At 45.3% G+C, this 26,231-nt stretch overlaps 1 protein-coding gene across 2 annotated transcripts in view; it reads right to left on the bottom strand.

Moving 5' to 3' along the window:
- PDE10A (phosphodiesterase 10A) overlaps positions 1-26,231 on the bottom strand; it is a 335,996-nt gene that overhangs the window by 73,864 nt on the left and 235,901 nt on the right. For both annotated transcript variants that reach the window (XM_053668737.1, XM_037126093.2), the window contains one exon: positions 22,633-22,761. In XM_053668737.1, coding sequence (XP_053524712.1) covers positions 22,633-22,761 — 129 coding nt within the window. The remainder of the gene's footprint in view (positions 1-22,632; positions 22,762-26,231) is intronic.

Raw genomic sequence — 26,231 nt, 5'->3', positions numbered from 1 at the left:
AATGTCTCAGAGTGTCCCATCGGACAGAAGGGAGGGACTTAATTAAACTCGGTGGCTTCAAAAGAGCCACAAACAAGGAAGCCTCTGGCCCTGAGTGGTGGTGGGACTGTCTGGCAGTCATGGCAGAGTCAACCTGACAAGAGTGATGCCCAGAGATGGGGACGGAGACCACGGGGTGGCTCCGCATGAACCCTGCTTCCATGGGGACACAGAGGCGCCACTGGCCTCATTCTCCTTCTGTCCCAAGTGCACACCGCCTGTCCGGAGGCTGCAGAATGTTCTCCTGCTTCACTGGTCGTGTCTTCCAGGACGTTCCACATCATCGGTTTAGAGTACACATGTGCGCTCTCACAGATGAACTCACATTCTCCATGCTTCCACAGCCATTTCTATTTGATATTTTCAGTTACACCTGCTCCCAGTCTCTGCACCTTTGTTTACACCCAATAAACAGCTCTTGAAAATCCCACATTTTCTTCGCACCTACACAGAAAAGTAAGTGGTACACTTTATCTAAAACTATTATTAAATTTAATTATTTTATCCTAAAATAAAACTTATTTACAGTATAGTTTATTTTATTTAAGGACAGATTATTGGCTTTAAAAGGAGGACTTTAGTAAGCTTGTTTCCTCAACCTAGAGCTGCACTATTCATGTCTAAAGGTACTGAAAAAGATTAAACTGACCTATCAGGAGACAGGTCTCTGACCCCGGAAGGGAGGAAGCTGCTCCACAGACACAGGTGAAACTGCAAACGAGAAACAAAACTCTGACAGCCAGCCACGCTCCTGGCTTTAACAACCCGCCCAATCCTGTCCCTGCGACAGGACAACCTCAAAGAGCATGGCAGTCCCCACTGAGTGGCAAGGTCCCTTCGAGAACAATCACTGAGTGTACAGAGAAGAAGAAGCTGCATGTGTTAAAGGCAGACATCACACACTTGTTGAAAGCTCATCACTGTTACAACTTTTCAAAGGAGAAGTGTCAGAGCACTGGCTTCAGGGCAAGTCACCATCCTGTGTTACCACAGAAATACACCCAACAGCCAAGACCATCATAGCGTGTGTACACTTGGCACTACTGAATGTCGCTGCAGGAGACGTGGGTAGAGGACTCACAATGCCATCACTTCTCAAATGACAGAGTAACTCACGACAGACTGAGCCGCAGACATAAAGATTGAGTTAGTATCAGCAAAAATTCAATTTTGCTTCATAATGAATGAACCTACAGGTGTGGCTAGAGTTATCATTTTCGTTATATTTGTCTGAAATCAGCACACAAATATCATGAAGGATCTTTTATGTAAATACTGGGCAACAGAGGTGAGTGGTGCCAAAACATTCGGGCTAAGTAACTTTCCAGTCTCGTAGTTTGGGGACAAGCGTGTCAGCCTCCCATTTGGTGGGAGGGCTGGTGGCTGGCACAAAGCAAGGCGACGGCCGAGAACTGCGCTGGCAGCCACTGCGCTCTTCTCTGCCATACACTGGCAAAAGCTGCAGAGAAATCTCTCGTATAAATGTCAGGCGACAAGCACACGTAGTGCCAGAGTGGTCTGAGTGCTGCGTAACGGATTTCAATGTCTTGCGCACCTGCAGAATAAAACGCCGGTTTCACTCAAGGGTGTCCTTGAAGAAACAGACCATTAAGCTGGACTTGCCCACTGACCATCAACATCAGGCAAGAGTTCACCAACAGGTGGCCAAGTGGGTCACCTCGGGGACAAGCGTATTGTTCCCACCCTGTATGTCACGTAGTCTTTCTCGTCACTGATACTGGGTTAGCAAAAAGGTTCATTTGGCTGTTTTCTATAACATAGGTCTCACAGTGCTTAGTTGTCTTTAACTTCATCCAAACCAATTTCTTTAGATTGTACTGAATTTTTGTGTAGCCGTTTTAATACTGAAGATGGGAGAAAATAAGCAACATTTTGGGTATATTATGCTTTACTATTTTGAGAAAGGAAAAAATAACTGAAACACACAAAAAAGATTTGTGCAGTGTATGAAAAAGGTGCTAAGACAGATCAAAAATGTCAAAAGTGGTGTGCGAAGTTTCACGCTGGAGATTTCCTGCTGGACAATGCTCATGGCTGGGTAGACCAGTTCAAGTTGATACCAATCCAACTGAAACACTAATTGAGAACAATTCATGTTCTGCAACATGAGAAATAGCCAACATACTCAAAATATCCAGATGAATAAACTTATCGGTGAAAATTAAGTACGTGTCTCTTAACCTCAGGAAAAAACATGGATTTTCTGGCCAAGCCCGAATTTTGAAACCCGGGAGTCCACTGACGGCTGCGGCTTCCCTGGAAAGCGCGGTGGTAAATGCGGTTCATTCCCATCAAGGCCGGCTCTCAGCACAGCGGCAGACACCCACCCTCACCCCCAGCCACATGGATGGCCCGTGTCGCTGTTCCTGGAGCAGCTCACACAAGCTGGCAGGAGTCAGAGGCGACAAAAACAGGCCCTGTTCCCAAATGCTGGCGGCCTGTACTCTGAGCACTGACAGCCATTTCTGATCTCGGAGGAGCCACGAGGCGGGAGCTACTGTCACACCTCTCCAACTACAGCAAGGTCCTCCCTCCTGATCACAGAGACTGCAGGAGACTCAGCGGGCTGGGCTGTTTTCACCCACCCTTCATTCACCTTGTTCTCCTCTTGAGGGGGCAGTACAGACAGTGAAGACTTCAACAGCGACTGCACATGCCACGCGCACAGGAAGGACACAGGCCCAGAAAACTGAGAACACTTCAAGTTTATACCTTCGGCTGATCCCAGACACCGAGGCAGCTTCCAACACTCAAAAACACAGAAACAAATCACCTCAAAACCTGGAGAAGGAGGTGACTCTGATCTGTGGTTGGTTATCTATTACATTCAAATATCCAATTTTAAACAAAAAAATCGTAAGGCTTACAAAGTAACAGTAAAGTACATCGTTCACTCAGAGGAAAAAATAAATCAACACTAACTGTTCCTAAGAAGAACTGACAGCAGGTCTGTAGACAAAGCCTTGGAAGGCTGGCGATGCTCACAGGGACAGGGCCTAGGGGACCCGCGGGACATAGGGAAGCAGGTCAACATGGGCGCTGGAGAAGTCGCAGAAGAAAAGAGCAAGATGTAGCGAGAATGTTTAAGTAATTAACATCTGGAAACTTCCCAAGCTTGATGAAAGACATGAATATAAACAAATTCCAAGTAATATATATTCAAAAAGATGTATACAAGATGCATTATACTCAAACCTTCAAAAGACGGAAAATCTTAAAAGCAGCAGTACAGAATAAGCTCACTGGATGTAATACGATAATCTGCAGAATGCTCAATAAGATAGCAAGTAGATGTCTCATCAGAAGAGTAGAGGCCAACTTACTTAAAGTGTTAAAAAAGTCAACCAAGAACCATACATCCAGTGACACTGTCACGCATGAGTAAAGAGACAGCGAGGTGTCCTCAGGCAAACGAGACCTGAGGAGGCTTGTCACGTGACACCTGACCTGCAACAAATGTCAGTAGAGCCTGAGAAATTGAAATGAAAGGACACCAGAGAGCAATTCAAAGCTGTACAATGAAATAAAGACTGAGACGTATAATTATAAAAGATAGTCTTACCTGAACAACAGTTTATAACACCACTTTATTTTTGTATCTACATGCTTTAAGAAACAAATACGTTCTTTAAAAGAATTACTAGTCTGCAAGTTAGCATTACTGCAACTTTGGTTTGTAACTCTGCGTTTTTCCTACATAAATTAAGGAACTAATACATTTAAAAGAATTATTAGGTTATGCTTGGGGGCACACAATATATAATTTTGTGACAAAAATACTGAAAAGGGAAGGGATGGGGCTTAAAGCACTTGAGTTTTTTGTGTATTCCTAAAGTTAAGCTGGTTTAAATTCAAGTGCTGTAACACTAGGATGTCATATGTAACCTGTCTGGTGATCATCCCCTCAGACATAAGCACACAAGGAAAGAAGAAAGGAATTTAAATGCAGCACAACAAAAATTAACTACACATAAAAGAAGACAAAAATGCAGAAAATGAAGGACAAAATAAAACTATACGATATGTGGAAGACGGAGAGCAAAACGGAAGTCCCGCCTGAATAGTAATTAATTCAACATAAATGGTTTAAATGCTCTAATCAAAGGAGAGATATTAGCAAATGATTGGAAAAATGATGCACCTATATGCTATCTCCAAGAGACTCACTTCGGATCCCAAACTACAAACAGGTTAAAAGTGAGAGGACAGAAAAAGATATACCATGCAAATGATAACCAAAAGAGAGTAGAACTGATTATATTAATTTCATAATAACCAAAAGAGAGTAGAACTGATTATACTAATTTCATAATAACTAAAAGAGAGTAGAACTGATTATACTAATTTCAGATGAAATAGCAAAACAAGAAACGTTAAAAGAGACAAAGAAGAATGTTATAAATTAACAAAAAGTTTAATGCAGAAACAAAATATAACAGTTATAAACCACCCTAATAACAGACTTTCACAATATATGAAACAAAAATGAACAGCACAAAAGAGGCAGGCAGTTCTACAACAATAGTTACACACTTCAACACCCCACTCACAGTAACACGTGGGCAGACACGGGGGAGATCTGATGGACAGGAGCCTCACAAGGTGATCCGGTCCTAAGTCAGGTGGCAGTGGCAGCCACACCCCAGGCATAGCACTGATTTACTGAAAGCCTGTCCACTGTCCTAGACAGCTAGCTTAACACACCGTGGTGAGGCCAGAGTAATCCTTCTGCAGATCCCTGGGAGGCAGGGCAACCCTCAGGGGCTCCCCTCAAGGGAGCTGTCCTCTCACTAAGGATGCAACCACCCCATCAGAAAGACTTCCCCACCTCGCTTTCTCCCCACCTTCAATAATCTTAAGTTCCCTCCTGAACTCCAAACGTATAAAAGAAACTGCAAAGCTGTCATTCTCAGAAGCAGAATTTTCTCAGTCTGTTGTGATCTTGCTTCCAGGTACATCCACTGTTTGAGTCTAATAAACTCTAATAAACTCTTCTAAAAGACTATTTACAAGTTTGGATATTCTTATGTCAATAAATGAATAGAACAATCAGACAGGAAATAAGAAAACAGAGGGTTTGAACAATGCACTAAACCAATTAAATCTAACACAAACATACAAAGCACTCTACTCAGTAACAAAATACAGTTTTTCTCAAGTACAACAGGGACATTTTTGCCAGACGGACCATACATTAGACCACAATTTAAGTCTCAATATATTGAAAAAAATAGGTTACAATACAAACCGTATTCCATAACAACAAGACAGAGTTAAATCAGTAACAAAAGAAAAACTGGAGAATTCTCAAATTTGTGGATATTAAATAACACACTCTTAAACCACCAATGGAGTAAAGAAAAAAGATCCAATGGAAATTAGAAAATACTTACAGATGAGTATAACAAAAAAACACAACTTATCAAAACATATGGGGCACAAGAAAAAAGTGGTAAGGGGGAGATTTATACCTATAAATGCTTACATTAAAAATTAATAAGGGTCTCAAAACAACTCAACTTTACAAATAACCAGAAAACGAAGAACTAAGCCCCAAACCTACAAAAGGAAGGGCATAATAAAGATCAGAGCAGACATAAATGTAATAAAGTACAAAAAAACAATACATAAAATCAATGAAACTAAAAGTTGGGTCTTTGACAGAATCAACAAAATTGACAAGCCCTAGATAAATGGGCTTTTAAAAGAATACTCCAGACTTCCGCCAAGATGGAGGCGTAGGTGGAAACACTTTGCGTCCTCACACAACCAAATCTAAAAACAACAAAGTTTTAACAAAATAAACGCAACCAAACCACACAGAAAATCAAACAATACGGAGTCCGAAAACAATGAGAGGCTCAGCTAAACTGGTGAGAGGGACGAAACCAGCAGCAGAGGAGATCAGGCAAAAAAGATCCCCCAACCTGGGCAGCGCACAGGCAGCCAAGGGTGCGGATCCCAGGTGCGGGCTAGCTATGGGCCGACCCAGGGAAGAGGCGTGGCTGTCTGTCTGGGTCGGTCGAGCATTTGCGTGCAGATAAACCAGTGAAGAGGCGAGCATTGAGACAGATCTCCCAGGCCCCAGCGCAGGGAGGCGGGCTCGCATATTTGTGCTCAGATAAACAGGGAGGGGCAAGCGGAGAGGACCGCCATTGCTCCCTCTCTGACCCTGCCCCCACATACAGCTTCACAAACCAGCAACCTGGGTGGCCCCGCCCTGGTAATAAACAACTAAGGCTCCGTTCCTCATACATAACAGGCACAAACAGATAAAAACATGGCTCAAGAACAACTCAGAGCCCCAGAGCCAATAAATCTAAGCGATGAAGTAATAGCCAAACTTTCAGATGCACAGTTCAAAACACTGGTGATCAGGATGCTCACAGAACTGGTTGATTTTAGTCACAAATTAGAGGAACATATGAAAGATAAACTAACTGAAATGAATGGTAATGCACAGGAAACCAATAATAATGGAAAGGAAACTGGGATTCAAATCAAGGGAGCAGACCAGAAGGAAGGAAAAAATGATCAAACAGAAAAAGATGAAGAAACAAGAATTCAAAAAAATGAGGAGAGGCTTAGGAACCTCCAGGACATCTTTAAACACTCCAACATCCAAATTATAGGAGTACCAGAAGGAGAAGAGGAACAGCCACGAGTAGAAACCTTATTTGAACAAATAATAAAAGAGGACTTCCCCATGCTGGCAAAGGAAATAGACTTCCAGGAAATCCAGGAAGCTCAGAGAGTCCCAAAGAAGTTGAACCCAAGAAGGAACACACCGAGGCACATCATCATTACATTAGCCAAGATTAAAATGAAGGACAGAATCCTAGAAGCAGCAAGAGATAAGGGGACAGTCACCTACAAAGGAGTTCCCATCACACTGTCAGCGGATTTCTCAAAAGAGACCTTACAGGCAAGAAGGGGCTGGAAAGAAGTATTCCGAGTCATGAAAACCAAAGACCTACAGCCAAGGTTGCTCTATCCAGCAAAGTTTTCATTTAGAATGGATGGACAGATAAAGTGCTTCTCAGATAAGATCAAATTCAAGGAGTTCATCATCACCAAGCCCTTATTATATGAAATGTTAAAGGAACTTACCTAAGAAAAAGAAGATAAAAAAAGATGAACAGTGAAAGGACAGCAAACTCAGTTATTAACAACCACACCTACAACCAAAGCAAATTAAGAGGACAGCTAGATCAGGAGTGAACCATAGAAATGAAGATCACGTGGAGGGTTAGCAACAGGGGAGTGGGAGGAGGAGAAGGGGGGAGAAGGTACAGAAAATAAGTAGCATAGACAGTAGATAGAAAATAGATAGGGGGGAGGGTAAGAATAGTAGGGGAAATATAGAAGCTAAAGAACTTGAGACACGTGCTTATGAACTAAAGGGGGGGAATGGTGGGGGAGGGGTGTACAGGGTGAAGAGGAACGGAGGGGGTGGAATAGAACAAATGTAATGGCATAATCAATAAAATAAAAATACATATTAAAAAAAATACTGCAATTGCTAAAATCAAAAGTAAAAGTGGGGTTGCTGCTACTGCTTCTACAGAAACAAAAAGAACCACAGGCGAGCACCGTGAGCGACTGCGCACCAGCGAACTGGCCAATGGAGACGGAACGCCACACGCAGCGGTGAAGCGGCGAAGCTCTCCCTCCAACCCACGAAGCAGAGAGCAGACGGTGGCCGCGGGAAGCCAGGGGTGGGCACGTCCTGCTGTATGGCCACTGAGTGCCAGCTCAACAAGTGAAGAGCACTGGGGACAGAGGTGGCGATGGTCACAGAGCTCTATGAACATACCTAATGCCTGTGAACTGCATCCTTAGAAATGGGCACGATGGTAGGTTTCATGTCACATGTACTTCCCAACAATTTTACAACCTGGAGGAAGCTGCGTGTGAGGCAGACCACTTGCCCGAAGCGGTCTGTGAGAAGCATGTTAGTGGCCCTGCAGGCCAGACTCGCCTCGTGAGAAGGTGAACACAGAGCGCTCCTGGTCCCGTGGTCAGTGCTCACCACCCGGTGCTGGTTCGCATGTCTCATGAAAACAAACGCTGAGTACACGTGCTTCTTACAAAGTACGACTCGTCTCCTCAGGGTCACCTCTCCCTTCGCCTGTTCACATACATTTTCAGAATTGCTTCTAACACGTAAAATGCAAACTGTCATTACATGGGGACGTTAGTGAAGCTGAGCAGGCAAAAACGCCCCAAGGTACTGAGCCGGCCTGGCACTAACGAAGAACCCGGCATATGGGCACAGCGCGCAGAGCAGGGCCGGGCCAGCAGGGCGGCACCGCAAAGGAGCGACCTGTCGCCATCCCACAGAACTGCAGAGACCACGTGAACCTGCAGTCAGGACGACTGCTGCGTGGGGTGCACACTACATGCGGAATCCTCCGTGCAGACCGTAACTTCTTAAAAGAGTCAGTCTCTCATTAAAAGCCAGTCACAGGACATGCGAGGGACTCGTACATTGAAGCGGTTCCCAAATTTTTTCTCTCACACTCCTTGACACTACTGAAAATTAATGAGACCTTAGAGACCTTTTATTTATGTGTTGTAAGTACTGTTATTTGCTACAACAGAAACAAAACTGAGGTATTTAAAAACATGTATTAAATAACAACAACATAACTTTCACATATAACATGCATACATATGTTTGTGAAAATACTTTCCAAGAGTAAAATATTTTACTAGGTAGTAGGGCATCATTTTACATTTTCACAAATCATCTTAAAGGTGCTTTAAGCGAAGAAGCTGCTGCACGCACTCTCAAACCTGCTTCTGCGTTTGTTGCCATCTCACTTGGTTAAAATGTATGAACTCGACCTGACCCCCCAAAGACAGGCGTTCAGAGGAGGAAAAGAGTTTTAAAAGGCTTTTCAGAGCATCGAACATGCTCTTTGACATCACACCAAAACTCAGCAAGTCGGTTTTCCACAGATGGGCTGAAGCCTGGATTCTGAACCACATTAATGGCCTTTTTGCACTGGGTTTGTACAGTGTGCGGTGTGTAGCATACAGACTCCTGAGTAATGGGGAACTTACACCCTCTCCCCCATGCTGGGAGTGGTGTGGGCACAGAGCCCGGCTCCCTACCAGCACTGACCACCAGGACAAGGCCGCCTCCCCCGAAGTTACACTCGGCTCCGGGGGCCGCCCCACCTGTGCCTGTGGGAAGTGGGGAGGCCAGGGCCCCAAGGCCTCAGCCCACCCAGGACGACCCTAAAGGGCACCGGCTTCAGTACTGCGCGCAGGGCCTGTGGAGCTCCCTGCAGACACAGCCACTGCCTACTGCCTCCCTGCACCAAACTGCACCTCCCTTTTGGTCCCCTGCCCCTCCCCACACAGCGGCCAATCCAAGGACAGCATGTCACCGAGAAACCTGCTCCACAACCCCCATCTCGGGGTTGACTTCCAGAGGAATCAAACCTGTGGCAGGAGGTCCAGGAGTCCCACAGCAGAGGGTGAGATGGCAGGGAGCATCCCCAGACTGCAGAGCAGCTGCCGCTTTTCAGTGTCACTTCCACAGGCTGGTGGCAGTTTGGGCACAGTCGTGTGACTGCACTAACGCCAGCCCTGCCCACCATCCACACACAGCCACCTTCCTGCTGGCTCCCGCTGCCCCACGGCCCCTTGTCCTCACTCACCTACTACGGCCCCACAGGGGACGACCGCCCCTCCCTCCCCTGCACTCTCAGTCACCTCGATCCCCTCCATCAGCATCCACGGGGCAGAACCACAGCCCTGCTTCCAACAGACTTTTGGTTTACTCTGCAGCTAAACACAGCAGTAACTTGGCTGCAGGAAACACACATCATCTGACTGTATCCACTTCCATTTAAAATGGAATTCAATTGTCAATTCAAGAGAGCCATGTGTGTGCCAAACCACCATGCCACAGATACGCCACAACTGTGGTCCCAGTCTGAACGTGGGACTCAGACGCCCGAAGTCAATATGACTGCACGTGTGTGTCCATTACACGTCTCTTACTTGGCACGTCTGGGACGGGACTGGGACAGCCACTCCCGCAAAAAAATGCGCTCTGCCTGTGTTTCTCCTATTTTCAAACTTCCCCTACTTCTAGAAGTAAGACTAAAGAGATGTGTTCAAGTTAGAAATCACTATTTAAAGTAAGCTCAACATACCTGTTGCTATAAAGTAATGACATGTCCATTAAGTCATGAATTACTGTCATAAATTCAAATATGGGTCAATGGGAAGCCTCAGGGTGAGTTTAAGCCATCCTTATGAATTTAAATACCACTGCGCTTCCACTTTTAAAAATTATCATAGAAGAAATCGGGCTGCTCTTGGACAAAGCTAATTTAACGCCCATTAAATAAATACATAAATATATCCCAGAATTTAGAATCTCATTTGATAAGAATAATACAACTCAACTGCATCAGTCAAAAAGAGGATATTATGAAATTAATTTCAACACTTGATTTTATGTGAATAGGTTAAACTGAAAAAGTACATACTTCCTCGACACAAATTTCATTTTATGAGCAAATATGCATTTCTAAAATTAGAAAATTGAAAATTTCCACACCAGAAAATTGACCATAATTAGAATATGCAGCATCTACCTGTGTAGTTTTGTTTACTAAGAAAATAAGGAAGAACAACTGTAGTTTTAAGTGTTAATTACAAAAGGTAACACACCTCGCCTCTTCCTCTAACCCTGTCAGGCTGAGTCACCACACGCAGGACTGTGACCCACCTGGGCACTCGGTGCTGTGAGAACTGGTTTGCCTCGCATGGAGCAAACACGTGAAGGAATGAACGAACAGGTGGACAGGAGGATGGATAACAGCACACCGCACCAAGTCCGCGTGGGCCACACACGCTGGGGACGGCGCGATGGACATGAGTGAGCACCCGCTGCGCCGTCATGGTGTCAGGGAGCCTCACCCTCGAGTTGGGGTTCCCCGCCTGCCTCTGTGATCTTACTAAGACGCGAGAGTGTGATCACACTGTGGTCACAGTAACGTTGCAATTAAACGCGATTCTTGGACTTGCCCAGAAATAATCTACAGAGTAACGACAAAATGGCATCCCTATTGAGTTTATTTAACATGCACGCCCCAGAGCACCATTGGACGCAGTCAACTCTTCCCAACCAAGCTCACCTTCTCTAGGAGAAAGCACAGGACAGGGTGAGTGAGGGCCTGGCCATGCTCACGTTACAAGCAGAGCAGCAGGAAGGCAGCAAATCGTCTGAATGCTGCAATTTTCCATAGATTTTCTGGCTGTAATCACCTCTACCTATACCCAGGCTGTTTCCCTGTCCTAACCCTGATATTCAGAGTATGATATAAAACTCCTGAACAGATTCGAATTAGTCAGATTCAAATGACTGCTTAATTCTGAGTCACGTTACTGTCCAAGATGCTCACATATCCAAAGGGCTCTCCATCTTCCCAACCCAGATCAAACGGCCTCAGGGTCACATAGCCATCACACACAACACCTTCCCTGACAACAGTACTTCTGACGACAATGTTGGAGCACTTCACACCGGACCCCACAGCCCACGGAAGGACCCACTTCCAGAAGTGACCTGCATCTGTGGACAACAGAGTGAGGCTGAGCTGAGGGCAGTGGGTGTTTCAGAACAGGCCACAGGCACCTGTCATTTACCCCAACGCAGTCATTGGGGTGCCCTCTAGCAACTGGAAAAACATTTACAATGATCATGAATCATACGCTTCACTTTAAATCACACACAGAATTCGGCCCTCTGCTGTGCCCGACCGTAACAAGGCCAGAGTAGAATAAAATTACTGCTGCCTTTAGACAGGATCCTTGCGCACTAAAACAGAGCCCACTCTCTGTGGTAAGCAATAATTAAATTATTCAAAAGACAACAGTTTCCAATGAGTGTCAAGACCTCCATTTTTAACATAGCGTGCTGAGAAATACAACCTCGTATCAGTATCACACCGTGAGTCGAAGTTAATCTCACTGTGGACACGAGTGCTTCAAAACTGTTTACTCACTCCAGCCTTCACTCATTAAATGAGCACTTATCGTGGCCCATTTTGTCCAGCATCACTAAAGGTGGTAGAGGCTCGGCCGGGGCATGGAGCGCTCTGCCACTATGCGACCCCTTCTCCAAGTTCAACAACACACATCTCCATGAACTGGAGGCTAAGTTGAGTAAGTGCAGAACAGACAACGTTCTTCATACATATTAAAACGTAGGCCCTGGCTGGTGTGGCTCAGTGGATTGAGCAGAGGCCTGCAAACCAGAGGATCGAGGTTGACTCCCAGTCAGGGCACAGGCCTTGGGTTGCAGGCTGCTTCCCTGCAGACCAGTTTCCAGCAGGGGACGCATGAAAGGCAACCACACACTGATGCTTCTCTCCCTCTCTCCTTCCCCTCTAAAGACAAATAAATAAAATCTTTTAAAAATTTTATATGATTAAAAAAAAAAACCTTAAGTCTCACATGGACTCAAGACTCACAGATCTCCATCCACCAAAGAGGTAAAGTTCAGATCTCATCAAAGAGACAAAAAACATACAAGTACTCCAGGAAAAGCAATTATAACCCAGAATTTCCCATGAAATTTCCCATTCTAGGGCGTTACTTGAAATAGCACTGATGTTACTCGTAATTCCCCAAAGCTCAGTGTAACCACGCCCTTCAGCAGGACAGTGATAAGTTCCAGGGACAGACAAGTGACCCACACAACACTCTGCCAGGTGTCAGTGGGAGGCCCCACACTGCAGCTGCTTTCAACATGCGGCCGTTCACTGTACATGAAGGGGTGTGACTCCCTTCCAGTCTCTGCTTTCACTTCCAGGGGGTACCTACCCAGAGGTGGAGCTGCTGGGTCACATGGTCCTTCTACCTCGTAATTTGGGGGGAAACCACCATAACGGCTTTCTGCTTCCTTTTCCATTCCTGCCAGCAAAGCGAAAGGGCTCCGTCCTGCCACAGCCATGCCAGACTCCTCCTCTTGGACTTCTCTGCACTTTCATGATCCACATCAGAATGGGTGCGAGGCGGGGTCTCACTGCGCTTTGGATGTGCGCTCCCCTAACGACGGTAATGCGCAGCACCCTTTCAGATGCTGTCAGTCTGGGTAACTTCTTTGAAAAACATCTATTCAAGTCCTCTGCTTACTTTTAAATGCTGGTTTTTTATTATTAAGTTGTAGGGGTCATTTATGTTCTACACATTAACCCCTTATCAGGTGTATACTTTACAAATACTCTATTTTCACAGGTTGCCCTTCTACTTGTTGACGGTGTCCTTTGAAGCACAAATTGAATTTTTCCAGGACAAGTACGAATAACCAAACAAGGCAGAGAGGGGAAAAGGCATCCACACAGGCTGGGCGGTGCCAGGGCAATTAAAACCCTGTGTTGGTAGTTCAGCACAGACTGAGTGAGGGATGTGTGTGGAGAAAGAGAGAACCGCAGGTGCAAGGGTGGTCGTGAGGGTCCTGGATGGCGACACGGGGTTCTAGTCACAGCAGTGACATGGGACAACTCAAGGGAAAAGGCAGGCATTTATGGCTCAAAACACCCTCTCAGACATCAGAGGGAGGACAGACTCCCTCGCAAAGACCCGATTCGTACCTTCACCAGACAAGCTCCCGCTAGCCCCGTTGCCACCACCAAACTCTGAGGAAGTGCTCCAAGGCCATGGGCGCGGCGTTAGTAAGTCTGTCTCAGACCGTCCTCACACACACTCAGCTGGGGAAGCAACCGCCATTGTTGGGACACGCTTTAGATGAACTCTCTAAATGAAAAACATCATGCAAACCCCGAAATAAGGAGTTCTGACTATGATGGATCTAAGGACTTTTAAAACCCTTAGTCTCAGATCAATTTCTAAAACATAATTACTCCAAGAGAAGGCATTCTTTTCATCATTTTTATCATTTCCTGCACAACTGTTTTGGAAGTTTAAAAACAGTCCTCCCTTGTGGTGTCTCTGCTCAATGTTCTCTGCTTCATGAGTCATTCTTGACAGTTTCATGATTTACATGGACTCATGATTTACATGGACAGACGATGCGGGAGCTTCCCCTTTCCTGCCAATTCTTCGCCCGGTGTGCACTTTTCCCAAAATGGACGCGATGTTTTACCATTAGGTTTTAAACTGTGCCGAAACCAAAGGAACAATTATTTACTGCACTTGAAATATTAGTAACGTAGGTTCTAGGAAAACTGCAAAAAAGTAACTAGCACACTGGTTTCCAGCAAAAGTGCATTCCTCGATGTTTCACAAACATTACAGAAAAACGGTCTTGCTTCAGGTTTAAAAGATGGGGCTACTGCATTTGGGCATCTGCAAGTAAGTTACCAGTGATGCCGCCAGGACGCGACCAGCGGGTGTGCTGATGTGCTCGGGGCAGACGGCAGCGGGCCGGGCGGACGGCAACCTCACCACACTGACCGCCTTAATACTGAACAAGAGAACACAGATGGGAAAATCCATTCAGAGTGCCATCAAACCTCCTGCACACCTGCCAGTAACTGCACACTGCCCATAGGTCAAGTCCAAAGCCCTCGTACGAGCCCGAAAAGGCCTTACGGGCAGTGTCTGCTCCCCAGCAGCCTCTCCCTCCAGAGCGTCCCAGCAAAGCCCCCCGTCCCTCGGGCACTGCCCGTCTCGGTCCCCTCCCCCATCTGTCTGGCCAGCCCCACTCAGGCCTCCACTTAAGCCCTCCTGCCTCCGAGAGCCTGGCAGCCCCCCGAGAACCAGGTCCTCCTGCTACCCACACCTACGTCCCACTCCCCGCTGACCCTCCTTGTCAGCACGTCCCACCTCTCTCCCAGGTTTCCTGAGACGTGACGGCACGCAGCGCGGTGCCTGTCTGGGGCCCGGCATGACGAGTGCCCCGACACATGTCAGGGAATGACCGCCTCAGTGCACTCAGTCAGCATCCATATTTCATGGAGACAGAAGAAAGATAAAAATGTTTTCCTGGGGATGAGAATGCTTAGGGCTTACTCTCAAGAACTTTCATATTCCAGTACTATAAAAGCAAACAAAAAGTAGCCAAAAACTTAGAAAACAGTAAGAGAAAGGGGTGACCGAGTCATTCCCCGGCGGAACGGCCATGCTGGCCAACTCTCTCTCCCGCCCCCCCGCCAGCCTCTCTCACAAGTAAACCACAGCCAACCCTGCCGCCCGCCCTTGGGGACAGCTCCCCAGGCGACAGCTGCACCACATGGGCTCTTGCACAGGCCCCAAAGTCAAGGACAAGGGTTCTCGAAGGTGAGCTTGCACTGGAACAACCTGGGGAGCGTGTCAAAACACAACCAGAGGCCCCCTGACAGGAGTGGCTGGTTCAGGGGGCCTGGGTGAGGCCTGACCTGTAACATCTCTAGCTTGTGTCCCCAACAATGTACAGGGGACCACAGTTTGAGAATCAGTGGCCTAGACCCAGAGCCAATTCCTCTAAGAAGCCTTCTGAATTCGTACACGTTCTCATGGCCTCAGCTCCCACAAGCCTTGTCCCGATAACCTGCACCACACACTCGCATGTGACCAAACACTCACACATGACCACACACGGCCACCCTACACCATCACAGCTTCGGAACTTCTTCCCACACCCCAAGAGCGTCGGTGCGTCGTCAGTACACACAGGGAAGACTGACTGCCGCTGCCGCTGTCACGGGGGGCCGGGCGGGCCACAGCCAGGCACAGGTGCCCACGCTCAGGCCTTGACTGACTGGCTGAAAGAGACGAGTGAGAGTTCTACCATCTCAAGCAAATGTAATTTCATTAAAAATTTCTACTTGTTAGACCTTATACTAGATATTTTCAAATATATACAGCCAACAAATACTGAAATCATCTTAGTTTTTGGTTGCTTATTATCTGTCTTCCCTACATGAAAATGACCTCAAGTTTACACTGCGTTGGCCCAAGAGTTCGTTTGCTTTTTCCCTAAGTCGGCTGTAGCGGTACTCAATCATCTTCCCCTTCATTTGAAGCAATTTTGTTAGACTGCATTGTGACAGCCGTCATCTCGGCATGCATTTAAAAAAAAACCTTACCAAAATTTGTGAATTTTTGTGTAGTCATTTTAATACTGAAGATAAAGAAAATACACAATATTTTCAGCATGCTAAGCTTTCTTAAGAAAATTAAAAATGCAACTAAAATGCAAAAGTAGATTTGTACCATGTAAGGAGCTGTGACCAGCTGAACATGTCGAAAGTGGTTTGCCAGGTTCCAAAGTGGAGACTTCTCGCTGGATGACGCTCCACAGTCAGGCAGCCTGGTTGAAGCTGACAGTGATCAGATCGAGACATTAATTGAGAACAATCAATGTTCTACCACATGGAAGACAGCTGACTTACTCAAAATATCCAAATCAATAGTTATTGGTAAAAATGGAAAAAATGTGTATTTTATGGAAAAGCACATACGGACTTTTTGGCCAACCCAATATACTGCTTGTTCTACAATTACGTGCCCACAGTAGGTACTCAATATTACGTGCCCACAGTAGGTACTCAATAAATGTCTGCTGAATGGCTAGTAACAGAAAGGAGGACTGACTGACCACATTCCAGCTGCATCTCGCCACCCAAATAAGCGTTTCTAGAAATGACTATTCAACTTTCAGTTAAATAATCCAGATCAATGCTAAACATCCGGAAAACTTTTAAGAGACAGATTTTTTTTTAAAAATTAGAAATAGTCTCATATATGTCACTTATCCTTCACAGGTTTTTATTTCATTTCTTAAAATCTGTGTTATATGAAAGTTTTAAATGTTGAAAAGAATTCTAAATAGATGCAATTTCTTTTATTAAACACTTTTATAACATGTACGATTAGCAAATAGAACTTTTATAAAAAGAAGCCCTAATAAAAACAAAGTATTTTTAAAAATCCAATAGATCATGACATTTTCATTAGCTAGAATCCCTTGTAAACAAAATTTTGCTTAGGATAGATACTAACAATGGTGAATGTACAAATAATAACTACCATCAAGAGGAACTTCACAGATACTCTAAAAACTGCTTCAGAAATCAACCTGTAACAAAGCTACTACGTTTACTTGAATGTTTCATAATCACTAACAAAATGCACGATGGTCTGATTTAATCATTAAGTTAATCATCAAAACCCCAATCCACTCAGTCAGATTGCAATGGAGCCCCTGCCACCAGACACGAACCACTTCAAAGACCTGCCCAGACACTCCCAAAAAGAACACGTTACCTGTGCACCTTTACAGCAACGTGAGCAATGAACAAAACTGATGGGGGACACCAGACGACTTCACCAATGAATTACTATCAACTCCACCCCCTTCTAGTTACCAGGTGGTAAACTCGTGTTTGCTTTTCATTCCGATCAAAGCACTCAACACATACTCTGGTTTGCATTACAGAAAAGTAAAAGAAGATGTGACAGTTCCATGTGAGACTGTAATTTCAATACATGAACAATATCTTGAGGTTCGAGGTAAACCACTTCAACCCTATTGTTCTCCTATGTGTGACATCGCCGACAGTCACTGCACCGCTTGGTACTGTCCTCCTCATTGAAACCTTCACACAGCATGCACTAGGGTGAACTCCGCACGCCATTAACATGACACCCCACTGCATGCACACACGCCGTGAAGACATTGGTCACGCACAAAGCCGAGCAAATGCAGGCAGTATGCATCTCGGGAGGTGTGACAAATCCCTCTGCCTCCCAGTATGAAATATCAACAGTTGTAACTTAATGGAAATTAAATCCCATTTCTAGAATCATGGACTGGCAAGAAATACATAGTATATACTATGTATTCTTTGAGGGGGAAAAAAGAAACTACTCATGTATTGAATGGAAAAAAGGCAGCTGAAATCAGTATTTTCATTATTAGTTATTTGACACTTACACATTCACCAACAGCTACATGGTGTGCTACTGAATATTTTAAACATGGGAATATAATTAAAATTATTGGCCATTAGCCATGGCATTGCTGGTCACAATTTTAGACAATTTGAGTTCAATTAGTCACCCTCTTGAGTACCAAATATCTTCCCTTTCGAAAATGAGTATCACAGTTACGTTTTCAAAAATTAATTTACACATTTCTAATACTATTCTAACACAAAAAGAAACCATCAGTTACAGGCGTGCTGACTCCCGATGTGCTCACCCCACCGCGCGTCCTCTGAAGCACGACCACCATCGCCAACTCACCGCCACCCCTGCCGGAAGCCCAAAGGGAGGGAACACTGCCAAGAGGGGAGGAGCGCCCTTGCTCCCTGCCCATCACCGAGATGCCACAGGCACCGGGCTAAGCAGCTGTGCTCCATCTTACGACGTTCTTCCAAGAAATGGGAGGGTTGGACCTGCATTGGACCCTAACTTACATTTACTAATTTTATACTTTGATATGTGTACAGATATTACTTACTTTAGTAATCTGAATGTTGATGAGTACCAGCTGGGTCTGTCAAATTTACTTTGGATAAAAATTAGCATAAAAGTATAACATTTGGTGAAATACATCATGACCAAGATCATTTTCTTTCTTTCCTAAGTTTTCCCAAATGTAAGAATGGTTTTAAGGGTGTACAGTCCTCAGTGGTTTCTGAGGAAATGTGTACAAATTTTTAACCAAGTATTTCAGGTTCTTTAAAAAATACTCTGAAAGATGATTGTTTGGGATGCAGAATCAGAAGTCATCCTTCCAAACAACTTGCCTTGAAACTGCACACAGAACTTTATGCATCTGAAATGAAACGGCATGAAAGCAACGGTGATAACCCGAAGTCGAGAACAGTGAACTCTTTGAAAAGCCCGTCTCCGAGGACCCGTGCTGGTCCACCTTCCCCCCCCCACTGTGCACACAACACTGAAAGTGACTCACTGCGGCCCGTCCCTCCACAGGGCCACGCTGGCTCCAGGCCTCGGAGGCTGGCCAGTGCTTAGCCTCCCTGTCAGGCCAACGAGAAGGAAGAGGAAACTTCTGACTCTTCCTCTGCTTCTCAGAGCTGGGAGCTCCTCAGAAACTTAACACCCAGTACATGAACGGTGCTTTACACAGTTTGCTGAATAAATGAAAAGACACGGCCCCTTTGATAGATTTAAGAATATACCTTCTATAGGTCCTTCCCTGCAGAAGCTTCTAAATGAGAGTGGGGGACATAAGGAGCGCATGCCTGCAGTCCAGAGCCGGGAGTGATTGATGATCGAGCACGAGGACAAGTGTCTTCATGGTTCACCTGCAGTCTTAGAACCCGCCCCTCGCGGATGCACCCGTCCACTCGTACGCCCACTCGTTCACTCCTCCGCTCACACACGTTCACAGACCCCGCCCTCTGTGTCAGCTGTGCTGTTCAGGGAGGGAACCCAGAGCCCATGCCCTCCCCTGCCCACACAGGCCCAGCACGGTCCAGGGAGGCCATCTCCAGGACAAGGCTGGTCACCCCACTCCCCTGCAGCGTCAGCGTCTGCCCAGCGTACAGCGCTCTCTCTGCCTGGTCTTCACCATCGGCCCAGGGGAAAGAGGGGAGCCGGGCCAGCATGGCTGCTCGGTGCTCACCCAGAGTCGCTCTCGCTGCCCAGTGTGACAGAGAGTCCTGCGGTCTCTCTGGTTCCGTGTCTGAAGGGAGGAAGGAAAGCCAGCCAATGTGACGCAGAGACTCGTCACTCACAACTCTTGTGTGCAGAAAGGTGACCATTTTAAAAGCAAATATAATTTGAAATTTACATAGCCACCCCTTTTAGTCGCTTAAAAACGTGAATTTTTAGAGCTGACCTTCCTCTAGGCACAACAGACCATTACAAATCCCTACAGAGATCATTTCCCTATGAGGCTGGTTTACCCATGGTTAAAAAATAAAATATTTATTATTCAGAATATATTAAAATGTACACTTTACTTTTTCTGGCATGGTTTTCCTTTCTTCATTTCCTTTTACTAAACTGACGCAAAAAGGAACCCTCTGCACAGACTGGTCTCCCTGCCCACACACTGCCCCCGCCCGGCACACTTCCCATGCACGGACACAGGGACACCGCCTGGAAACCGCTCTGTACAGCTTCCTCCTCGAGAGCGGCTCGCTGAGCGGGATGGGAAGAGCGAGGGCCGTCCCAGGAGAGGGCAACACGTAAAAGCCACCAGAGGGGGGGGAGGGCAGACACAGAACGCTCCGGCCGGCCCCTTCCCAGTCCTCAGCGCCTGCGGGAGGGAAAGGCGTTTCAGCGGCTCTGCTCTTCAACTGTCCACACAAGCTGGGGCTGAGCCTCGTTCCAAACACCCAGTCTGCGAGGGCTGCGTGGAAAGTGGGCGGCCCGAGCTCATCTTGGGCCCGACTCCACGTGGGAGGAGGGAAGAGGCTCTTCGCAGACCGTGGAGGTCGAGCCGAAGGTCTCTTTTTGCACATTCCCACCTCCAGACTCTCGCGTCCTTGTTCATCACTGACATCCTGGGTGACGTGGTCGCTCCAGGCCCACCTACTGCCCCACTGGCTGGGAAGCCACAGGTGCACGGCTCATGCAGCCTCTTCGTCCTCGGCCGCGAGCCCTGGCAGGGCCACTGCTGGAGTCATCTCCATACGCGGGCAAGGTTTCCTTCCAGCATAACTGAGTACTGCTTCAATACTATGTAATACCATTACAATATCGATATCAATACTAGTATTTAATTTTTAATATTCACATTTTATTATTGCATTCTATTTTATTACTTATACACTTACATTATATATTATATTCCGATTCATTTGTACAATACTAATGTTAAGAAATTAAGTGAATATTCTAAATATTCCAAGATATTGTTAATAACTACCATATTTTTCAGACTATAAGACTCACCCCCCCCCAAATTTGGGAGGAATAACGGTTGTTAATGCTGCTGTTGAATTCTGTTTACATTTACGTTGGTGAAATATTATGTTATTTATGTTATTAAATATTGGAGCATATTTTTTGCTTCAAAAATTTTTTTCCTATTTTTCTCCTCTAAAACCTAGGTGTGTATTATGGTCCAAAAAATACAGTGCATAACTTGAGTACATATATTAAGCAGTTCAAAGCTTTACCTGATTAGCTCATACAGAAAACAGATTTGGGTGATATGGGAAGACACATTTACAGAAATTTAAGGGTTAACTCTCACTGAAACACTAAAACAGCACCCAAAACTTTCATGTTCTAAGACCTTCACTCAACTTCCCATGTCACATACATCACGTGTTCACGTGTTCCTGCACAGTATCTGCAGCCATCTGTACACAGCAAACGGAAAGGCGCATCTTCTACTGTCTGCCTTAAGCACAGCCCAGCCACACTTCTCAAAGAGCCGAACATTGTCTTTGAGTGTTTGTGGGTTTCACAGTGAAATAGGCCAGGACAAGCCCCGCCCTCAGCACAAGACAGTCTGATGGTCTGAGAGGAGCACGCCTGACTCTGCGACTCATCTCCCTCTGCCCTCCCCACCTCGGTCTACACGCACACGCGCACACACACACACACATTCATATGCATGTGCTTTAAAAACTACTTTGTGTTCCAATATCCAAAGCTCTCTTTTTAAAAGTGAAATAAGCCCATCAGAGAAGAACAAATATCTTATGATTTCGCTTGTACGTGGAATCTAATGAACATAATAAACAAAAGAACAACACAGAAACAGACTCATGGATACAGAGAACAGGCTGCTGTCAGAGGGGAGGGGGATCGGGGGGCTGGGTGAAAAAGGATTAAGCAAAAAAAATTAATTTAAAAAATAAATGAAAAGCTTATTTTTATTATAAAAATTATGTAAGAAATGAGAAAAACTTTCAAAACTAGAGTGAGGAAAATCACCTGCAAGCAACATACTAGGAACATGCTTCTATCAACACGTTTCAGGAATGATGACTTTTAACTTGAAATACAGCACTTTTGCTATATTAATATCCAGAAAACAGTATCTATTTCAGTTGTTAATATAAAATATCTCCATATAGTTAAAATCACATTTGAAATTAATTTCTGCTCTAAAATAGTATTCTTAGAAATGAATGCTTGGCCCAACATAACTTAAGAACAAAGTTGCACCGCGATGTTCAAGTCCTGTGCACACACACACCCTGAGCCCACGCTGCTTCTTTCACCACAGAACTGCGGCTTCCATGTATAAATGTGAATGAAACATTTAATGCAAACTCAACAGGTCTTTTCCTATGGGGCACACATAAAAATTGTTCAAAGACTTCTTTTTGTAAATTATATTAACATAAATACAGCTCTGCAATATAAAGATTGTTTTTGGAATCATTAATCATAATCATTAAATATAACCAAGTCTAATACTGCATTTTGTAATATATTTAAATTTTCAAGAATTATTTGCCAAAATTTATTTTTAATCAAGGATCTTTCTTTTGTATGTATTCTCTCTCATTCTAGCTTTAAGTTATCTCTTTAAACAGACTACGACTATCACAAAATTTAAATGCTAGTATCTGTTGCTTCATGTTCACTTCCAGCATGGACCGAATGTGGGTGTGGTCACTACGCAATAGAACACAGTCCGCGCTGATCTGAATGAGCTCTTACCTTCGAGTTTGTTGTTCTTCCTCTTCAGCCATTTTTCTACCGTCTCTGCACTAACACTTTCAGAAACAAATTCATCTAATACCTGGGGGTGAAGAGAAAGATATGCCTTCACTTTTTCATCTGTCAAACCTGTAAAAGAATTGAAAAGAATAAAGATATCACTGCAGTGACTGATTTAAAATTTAAGCACAAAAAGACTAGAAAGGGGCACACACACACACGATGGAGCATCAGTCAGCCAGACAAGGAACGGTGGTCTCGTACACACTACAACAGGAAGGGTCCTGAGAACGAGTACAATCAGACACACACGAGGGACGAATCTGCTGTGGTTCTGCCTGCATGGAGTGTCTAAAACAGGAACTCACAGAGACCGAGCAGATTCAGGGCTTCCGGGGGCTTGGGAAGAGGGATATGGGGAATCACTGCTGAGCGTGTACAGTTTCTACTCTGAACGAAGGTATATTGTGAAAGTAGGCAAAGTGAGGTTGTACACATTGGGAGTACATTTAATGAACTGTACACTTGAAATGGCTAAAATGGCTACTTTCTGTTAGGTACATTACCACCATAACAAGCAATACAAAAAGAAGTTAGACCATCAGTGACTTGAAACTACAGACATCACATCACAAAACAGCTGTTCTGCAGCAGATTTCACCGTCACACCTGGACTGATGCCGTGTCCCAGCTGTGTGGTCACGCCCCACAAAGTACGTGTTTATTGTGTGTGAACAGCTAGCACAGGTTTGACACTCAAGGCAAACAAAACTCTGGGTAATGGCGCGAAACAGAGGAATATACCACTGATGCCTTTTAGGTCCTAAGAAGTGTCCGATGAACAAGTTCTTATCACTGTTTACAACACCAACCCTACTTTTGCTTGCGCAAGGGCACTAAACCCAATGACTATCAGTTCAGAATAAACCTGAAATGTGCGCAGTCTGTTCCCCCCAGATAACTTTCACGTGCACAGGATTTTCAGAGTGCCTTTCAATGCTCTCCTATTGAACACATGAACTTCTGGTCTGCACTCAGTGCTTCATGTTGGCATGCTTGGTGAAGCTCATTGTTTCTACTACTGTATCTGCTCTGTAAATTACTCAATAAAGTACCATCCTTGGGGTGATTGGGTAAAAAAGATGATGGAAAAGAACCAGATGCAAATAGAAACATAAGAAGCAAACTTTGTGACCCCAGGAAACGGACCACACGTGGCAGTGCCAGACAAGGCCCAGAGTCCCGGGTGCCCGTTCTACAGGGACAAAGTCCCGACCAGCTGGGCTCCACAGCAGGACAGAGTAACTGACTGAGGAGGCAGAACTCGGCCCTCACCCAGTCCTCTCCCACAGCGTGTTCGGATGGAGATATGGAGACTGCGAGATTCAGCTCCATACAGAGAGCTGGGTACTCGTAAGAGAATTCCGAAAGACAAGGCCCCATCCGTGTTCGCCCTGAAAATTCCATTGGCGAAATTCCGCAAGGTGTTACGTGTGAGGGGCTCATTAAAGTAAGGAAGAACCCCACCCCCCAAGAGCCCCAGACACAAAAGCCCCACAGTGGCAGACAGCTGAAGTCTGATTCCTCCTTTAAATGTCCTCCCACCACTCCGGTGCCACAAGAGCACGCAGTTCTCATCCTAAATCCCTACTTGTGTGTTACTTCTGCTTTCTCTTCAATGATCCATGATGAGGACAGCACAATTCAAGTTGGAGTCTTAATGTATTTTTGAACTTCAGGCCTTGGATATTCTTCCACCATCTCAGGCTCCCTCTTGACTTAAAACGAAGTGATTCATCTCCTGCCACTTCTTCCCAAAGTGATTTGAACCCTCGACTTCCCTTTTTTTGGTACCCTCCACTTTCTCAGAAACCCAGACTGGAAATATAAAGTCATATTGACTCATCCCTTCTTGTCATCTCCTTTCATCTCAGTGTATTATTATACGAGTCCTATTTGCCAAATTACAAAATTACATATCTGACAAAACATACAAAGGATGCTTAAAACTCAACAAGAAGAAAAACAACCCAATTAAAGATGAGTCAAAGATCTAAACAGATACTTTCCTTAAGAAGGTAAAGGTATGGCAAATTAGCAGATGAAAAGATGCTCAATTTTCATTAATGAACTGAAGGTAAAATAAAAAATGAGATTTTACTACATAGCTATTAGAATGGCTATAAAGAAACCGAGTATCAACTGTTGGTAAGGAAGCAGAGCAACAAGAATTCTTGTTCACTGATAGTAAAAATGCAAGACAGTCGTCACTTTGGAAGACTTTTTGGCAATGTCTTATAAAGCTAACTGTGGTCTTCCTGTATGACCAGCAGTCACACTGCCAGGGAATCACCCAACTGACGCAAAGTCCACATGGACCTGCACATGACTGTCTGCAGCAGCTCTACTCATAATCAGTCACCCAAAGTGGCAGCCACCAAGGAGCCCTACAGTAGGCAAGTGGACACGCGAGCTGTGGCATGTCCATGTGATTCACTGTGACACAGCAATAAAAAGAAATGGGCTCACCCACCACAAAATACATGGGTAACTGTAAAATGCCTACTGCTACATGCAAAATCTGAAAAGGCTGCATGCTGCATGATCCTGATCAGACAGCATCCTGGGAAAAGCGAAACTAGAGAGACAAAGGGCACAAAGGTCGGTGGATGCCAGGCACTGGAAGGGAAGAGAGGAAGACCAAATGGGGCACCTGGCGGGGCGGTGCAACTGCTCAGTGAGACGCCGTCACAGGGAACACACGACATTGTGCACGTGGAAAAAGCCATAGGCCTTACAGCACACAGATAAACTTTAATGTATAATGTTAAAACCTTTGGAAGGTCAGAGGTCCCAGGACAGAAGTCAGAATATGACAAAGTAACGTGAATGCATGAAGCAGCCTCCCTGAAGGAAAGCACCTTGTGGAGAAGGTGCTGCCCTGCAGAACTCTGCAGGGGAGTGGGGTCTGGGAGACCAAAGGCCAAAGGAACCGCACGCCCTCACTGTATTACACTCCAGCTAGTCGAGTTGTTATCCGTGGGGCAAGTCCAATAATTCTGACACCACTATTCATGTACACGGGAACCAAATAATTAAACAAGGAGATGGTGGGAATGAAGTTTCTCGGCAGTAAATCCCATGGGACACTACATACCAGAGAAGTCTAGAATGATCTACGTGGTATTAACTGAATTAGAGACTGAGACGTCAGTGTGAACTGATACTTGGCTGACTAGAGCTACAAATGGTCGCACACAGAAATACTGGTATGTATGTGTCCATACCGGTACTTAGGTCACTACACACACATATATTTCCTTGCTACATCAGCGGGGAAGGCCTAGAAGCAACAGCGTCCCAATGCCGAAAGACACACGTAGCACGCAGGTCATGGTTTCTAATGCCTTTCCTTTCCGATAAGAGGAAAGACTCCCTGGAGAGATGGCTGACTGTAGGACAGGACGGAAATAGCACCTAAGACAAGCTCCAGTCACCCTGAACCACACAGAGGGTAAGAAGTGAGAAGTACGCGTGTGCACGTGCACACGGGGAGTCACAGGGGTGGCAAAAGGGCACAGCTGCTGAAAGAGCACCCA

Source organism: Artibeus jamaicensis, unplaced genomic scaffold (assembly GCF_021234435.1).
Source record: "Artibeus jamaicensis isolate MK-2021 breed Jamaican fruit bat unplaced genomic scaffold, CSHL_Jam_final contig_497, whole genome shotgun sequence".
NCBI classification, from domain to species: Eukaryota; Metazoa; Chordata; class Mammalia; order Chiroptera; family Phyllostomidae; genus Artibeus; species Artibeus jamaicensis.
The sequence above is the reverse complement of the archived record's forward strand: the minus strand, read 5'-3'. Positions and strand labels throughout refer to the sequence as shown.